This window comes from Carlito syrichta, unplaced genomic scaffold (genome assembly GCF_000164805.1).
Source record: "Carlito syrichta isolate Samal-C Ts95f unplaced genomic scaffold, Tarsius_syrichta-2.0.1 Scaffold120490, whole genome shotgun sequence".
NCBI classification, from domain to species: domain Eukaryota; kingdom Metazoa; phylum Chordata; class Mammalia; order Primates; family Tarsiidae; genus Carlito; species Carlito syrichta.
Genome location: NW_007064586.1, coordinates 386,572 through 392,753, shown reverse-complemented (window position 1 = coordinate 392,753; position 6,182 = coordinate 386,572). Strand labels below are relative to the sequence as shown.

The 6,182-nt window shown below is 44.4% G+C and overlaps 1 protein-coding gene across 1 annotated transcript in view; it reads right to left on the bottom strand.

The window, feature by feature from the left end:
• The window catches only part of DDB1 (damage specific DNA binding protein 1), a 32,916-nt gene that overhangs the window by 14,259 nt on the left and 12,475 nt on the right, over window positions 1-6,182 (bottom strand). The window contains exons 11-12 of the mRNA XM_008048062.1: window positions 1,994-2,069; window positions 1,805-1,913 (exon numbers count right to left, since the gene is read on the bottom strand). Of these exons, the coding sequence (XP_008046253.1) occupies window positions 1,805-1,913; window positions 1,994-2,069 (185 nt within the window). The remainder of the gene's footprint in view (window positions 1-1,804; window positions 1,914-1,993; window positions 2,070-6,182) is intronic.

Sequence of the window (6,182 nt, the reverse complement as noted above, 5' to 3'; positions counted from 1 at the left end):
CTGGGTGACAGAGTGAGACTCCAACTCAAAAAAAAAAAAATTAAATTAAATTAAAATAAAATAAAATAAAATAAAATAAAATAAAGTAAAGTAAAGTAAAATAAAATGGAAGTCTCTAACCAGGTGTGGTGGCTCACGTTTGTTATCCCAGCACTTTGGGAGGCCAAGGCAGGAGGATCGCATGGGGCCAGAAGTTCAAGATCAGCCTGAACAACATAGCGAGACCTCCATCTCCACAAAAAAATAAAAAATAAAAAATTAGGCCAGGCACAGTAACTCAAGCCTGTAATCTCAGCACTTTGGGAGGCCAAGGCAAGAAGATTGCCTGAGCGTGCGTGTTCGAGACCAGCTCGGGCAACATGGTGAGACCTTGTCTCTACAATAAATCAAAAAATTAGCTGGGCGTGGTGGCATGTGCCTGTCGTTCTGGCTACTTGGAAGGCTGAGGCGGAAGGATTGCGGACCCCAGCAGGTTGACACTGGAGTGGCTGTCAGTGTGCCACTGCACTCCAACCTGGGCGACCAAGTGAGATTCCAACTCAAAAAAAAAAAAAAAAATTAGCAATCTGCTCTGTTTGGCCCCTTGCCTGCATGTTTTTCTGGCTCCCCTTTGAGGAGGTGGGGCTTGAAGGAGAGGTAATAGTGGGAGGAGAGTTCTGTGCACTGGACTTTGCTTCACAAAGAACGCTTGGTGAGAAAGAAACAATTCTGTGGCTAAAAAGTATTAACCCCTAGCCCTGTTCTCCAGAAGTAACTGATATTAATGTCTGGACACATACATAACCTTTTATCTGCATGTACAAAGAAAGCATACTAAAATGATATTTTCTAAAAAAATTTGCTACTCAAGAGGCTGAGGCAAGAGGATTGCTTGAGCCCAGAGGATCACTTGAGCCAGAGTTCGACATTATACAGTGAGCTATAATCTCATCACTGTACTCCAGACTGGGTGAGAGTGAAACCCTGTCTCTATAAACAATAATTTTTCAAAAATCTCAGTAAAGGTTACAAAGTTGTATTGAAATGTTTTATCAATTTCCTTTATCACTGATGTAAAATAAAAAGCAGGTTGATGATGCTGTTATCTATCAATTCACCTTACCTAGTGTCATTGAGTTTATGTTTAACATGAAAGCTCTTAATAATAGATAGGAGCCAGGAGTGGTGGCTCATGCCTGTAATCCCAGCACTTTGGAAAGTGGAGGCGAGAGGACTGCCCGAGTCCAAGGGTTCAAGACCAGCCTGGGCAACTTGGCAAGACCTTGTCTCTACAATAAAAATCAAATAATTAGCTGGACGTGGCAGCACATGCCTGAAATTCCAGCTAATTGGAAGGCTGAGGCAGAAGGATTGCCTGAGCCCAGCAGGTCAAGGTTATAGTGGCCATGATCATGCCACTGCACTCAATCCTGGACAACAGAGTGAGACTCCAATTAAAAATAAAATTGTGCCGGGCTCGGTGGCTCAGCCTGTAATCCCGCGCCTTTGGGAAGCTGAGGTGAGTGAATTGCCTGAGCCCGTGGGTTTGAGACCCGCCTGGGCAGCAAGACCTCATCTCTACAATAAATCAAAAAATCAGCCAGGCGTGGTAGCGCATGCCAGTAACTCCGGTTACTTGGACGGCTGAGGTGGAAGGATTGTCGGAGCCTAGCAGGTCGAGGCTGCATTCCAGTCTGGGTGACAGAGTGAGACTCCAACTCAAAATAAAATAAAATAAAATGAAATAATAAAATCGTGTGCTCTGTACTGCATGTTAGGTCACATTCCAGTAAATGGTAACGTCTGCCCCTTCCTCAGCTGTTACCTGGATAAGCTGTTGATGAGCCACGTTGCCGCAGAAGAAGGTCTGCTGGTCATCCACAAAGCCCATCAGCTCGGTTTCCTCTACCTCCTCTCCGTTCAACATGAGCACTCTGCAGCAGAATGGAGGGCCTGGGTCAGTCTGGGTCCAGCCTCCCTACCTCGCAACCTTCTTGCCAAGACCCATCCTTACCTTGTCTGGCCCACAAAAGAGAGCACCAAAGTGTCATCAGTCTCACGGCTAGGATCAGACCGCAGTGGCCATAAGCCTGGAACAAGGACCAAGGATTCAGATGCATAGCACAAACCAACACTCAGCATGCAGGCAGGTCAAGGCAGCCCGACCCCACGGGAAGGGCCAGAACTTTGAGTCAGAGTCCTGAGCTGAAATCCCTCTCTGCTCCTTTTTGGCCTAAGACTCTGAAGAAGTTTGACATTTTAAACTCTTCTGAGTCTGATATTCTAAACCTCGATTTTGATTTTGGATTGGATTTCCATGACTCAAAGTCAAAATTTGTTTTAAATAGTACACAAAAAAGTCTCACTCCCATATTTCCCCAACCCATACCCCAAACAAATCATCAATAGTAGTCTCTCATTTAACATTCTAATATATATATTTTTTTAGTAGAAGTCTCACTCATGCAGTGGCACGATCACAGCTACCACAGCCTCGACCTGCTGGGCTCAGGTGATCCTTCTGCCTCAGCCTTCTAAGTAGCTAGGACTATAGGCACGTGTCCTCATACCTGGCTAACTTTTTTATTTATTGTAGAGACAAGGTCTCACCATGTTGCTCAGGCTGGTCTTGAACCCCTGGCATCAGGCAATCCTCTCATCTCAGCCTCCAAAAGTGCTGGGATTACAGGTGTGAGCCACCATACCCAGTTAACCTTCTAATATTTTAAGAGACAGGGTCTTGCTATGTTGCCCGGCTGGTTTTGAACTCCTGGGCTCAAGTGAGCCTCCGGAGCAGCGAGGACTACAGGCACATGACACCACACTCAGTTTAATTTTTTTTTTTTTTGAGTTGGGGTCTCACTCTCCCCCAGGCTGGAGTGCAATGACACAATCACAGATCACTGCAGCCTTGACCTCCGAGGCTCAGGTGATCCTTCCGCCTCAGCCTCCTGAGTAACTGGAACTATAGGTGTGTACCACCGCCCTCAGCTAATTTTTTGTAGAGACAGTGCTAGGATTATAGATGTGAGCCACTGTGCCCAGCTAAAATTTTTTTTTTTTTTTTTTTCGAGTTGGAGTCTCACTCGGTCGCCCAGACTGGAGTGCAGTGGCCACTCCTGGTCACCGCAGCCTCGACCTGCTGGGCTCCGGTGATCCTTCCGCCTCAGCCTTCCGAGTAGCCGGAATTACAGGCATGCGCTACCACGCCCGGCTGATTTTTTGATTTATTGTAGAGATGAGGTCTCGCTGCCCAGACGGGTCTCGAACCCGCGGGCTCAGGCAATCCACTCACCTCAGCTTCCCAAAGGCGCGGGATTACAGGTTGAGCCACCAAGCCCAGCAGCTAAATATTTTTTAATTTAAGGAAGTAGGGTAAACACTATTACAAGCAAATACAAATGTAAAATAGCCTATCAAACACTATTCCACACCTTGCTTTTTCAACATATGCAAGAGCCCTTATCAGAACACAATGGCCCCTCAGTTTCTACACTTGCATAGTATTTAATTATGTGGACATACCTGTTTATTGCTAATGGGCATCCCTTCCGTTTTTGTGATAACATACAATGCCACAATGAATAAGCTCTTATGCCATTCTATGCATGGGAAGGTTTGTGGGATAGAAGCTCAGATCTGGGATTGCTGGGTCAATCACTAAACACAGGTTTTGACATGGTCAATTCCCTTCTACAGAAGGTGTGGGAGCATGTTTATGTTCCCACAGGCTTACCAATACACCATGTCATCATACTCTTAGACTCTGGTCAACTGAGTGGTTTTGCTGTTTAGTGTTGATCGCATTTCTTATATAAATTCAAATCCTTTGCCAATATGGGGATAGGAAATTTAGTGACCTTTTTAGAGATTTTTTGCAAATTAGGGAGATTGGGCCTTTGTCTATAAGATGATACAATTTGTCATTTCTTCCAACTTAGCTAACAGAATTTTTTGTTTTTGGAATCCAAAAGTACTTTATTTTTATGTAGCTGAATTTACCAGTCTTTCTTTTTGGCTTCTATACTTTGAGTCATACCTTCCCCACACCAAAATTATAAAGGAATTCACCAACTTTTTCTTCTTTTTTTTTTTTTTTAATTGAGGCAGGGTGTCCCTCTGTTGCCCAGGCTGGAGCACCATTGCACCATCATGGCTCACCACAGCTTCAACTTCCTGGGCTCAGGTGATCCTTCCACCTCAGCCTCCTGAGTAACTGGAACTATAGGTGTATACCACCGCACTCAGCTAATTTTTTGTAGAGACAGATCTTGCTATGTTGCCTAAGCGGTCTCAAACACCTGGGCTCAAATGATTCTCCTATCTCAGCTTCCCAAAGTTCTGAGACTACAGGCATAAGCCACTGCATCTGGCCACCAACTTTTTCTTTTAGCTTTTGTACAGCTTCATTTTTTAAATTAGATATTTGATCCACTTAGATTCCAGCAAAGTGTACACTTGGCAGTGTGGATTCAAACCTATCTTTTCCCAAATGACTGCTAGTTATCCCAACAACACCATTTGTTAAAAAGTTCCAACTTCATCTCACTGAATTGAGATGCCATCTCTATCATACACTAAATTTCCCCACGTAACTATGGCTGCTTCTGGACTTTTGGATTTCATTAGACTCCGCCTATTTATCACCAATACTATACTTCTAATTACCAAGCCTTAATAGGAAGTTTTAATACATGGGAGGGCTAGCCCATCTCATTGCTTTTTAAGTTTTCCTGGCTATTCTGGCTTTTTCCTAGACTTGTCTAGGCCAAGGAAAAAACCTATAGATATTTTTCTTTTTCTTTTTGAGTTGGAGTCTCACTCCATTACCCAGGATAGAGAGCAGTGGCACAATGATACTCACTATAGTCTCAACCTGCTGAGCTCAGGTGATCTTTTCATCTCAGCCTTCCAAGTAGCCGGAGCTACAGGCATGTGCCACCACACCCAGCTAATTCTTTGATTTATTGTAGAGATGAGGTCTTACTATGTTGCCCAGGCTGGTCTTGAACCCGCAGGCTCAGGCAATCCTCTCACCTAGGTCTCCCAACATGCTGGGATTATAGACCTGAGCCACCACGTCCAGTCTAGATATTTCTACTGAGATACATTAACTATAAAAATATGTCAACGAAAGGCTGCTTCATAACACTGACTTGCAGAACTTTGTCATTTGTTCAATTGTCCTTTTCCTCCTTCAGGAGTGTTGTTTTAGTGTTCCTTGCATAGGTTTTGCACATTTCTCATTAACTGCATTCCTTGGTATATTTACCTTGTTATTGTTATCGTAAATTGCCTCTTTCGTCTACTACATCTTCTAATAGATTGTGTTCACAGGAATGCTGGTGATTTCCGCACAAGATTTTTGTATCTTGCTACGCTTATAGATTCTTGTCTGTAGTTGCTCCTCAGTTGGACCTCTAAAGTTATGTGATGTCTTACTTTCTAGTTTCGTGTACTTCTATTCCTTTATTCATCTTTTCCTGCCTTTCCATTTTTTTTAACAGTCTGAATTACTTTTTAGTTGTTTTTTTTTTTTTAATTGAGGTGAAGTCTTGCTATGTTACCCTGGCTGGTCTCAAACTCTTACTTTGGATAGCGGAGGCAGGAAGGGAGAGGAGAGGAAAGGAGGGAGGAAGGGAGGGTTCTGCTTTGTGGTTCAATCTGATTCTCCTCTAGATAGACTCTCCGTTTCCTGGATGACTCTTTACCTGCTCTGCTCCTGCCTCTCCAGGTGAGTTTAGCCCATTTACATTGACTGATATGACAGCTATGTTTGGTATCAATTCCATCACAATGCTTCAGGTTATGTTTACTATTTACACATTGTAAAAGTCTTCTACTATGCAGTCTTTCTCCGATCTTTTAAAATTATAACTCTCTAGCCGGACTCGGTGGCTCAGCCTGTAATCCCGCGCCTTGGGAGGCTGAGGTGAGTGGATTGCCTCAGACTGCGGGTTCGAGACACGCCTAGGCAACTTGGCAAGACCTCATCTCTACAATAAATTAAAAATCAGGCTGGGCTCGGTGGCTCAGCCTGCAATCCCGCGCCTCAGCCTGTAATCCCGCGCCTCAGCCTGTAATCCCGCGCCTTTGGGAGGCTGAGGTGAGTGGATTGCCTGAGCCCGCAGGTTCGAGACCCGCCTGGGCAGGCGAGACCTCATCTCTACAATAAATCACAAATTAGCCGGGCATGTTAGTGC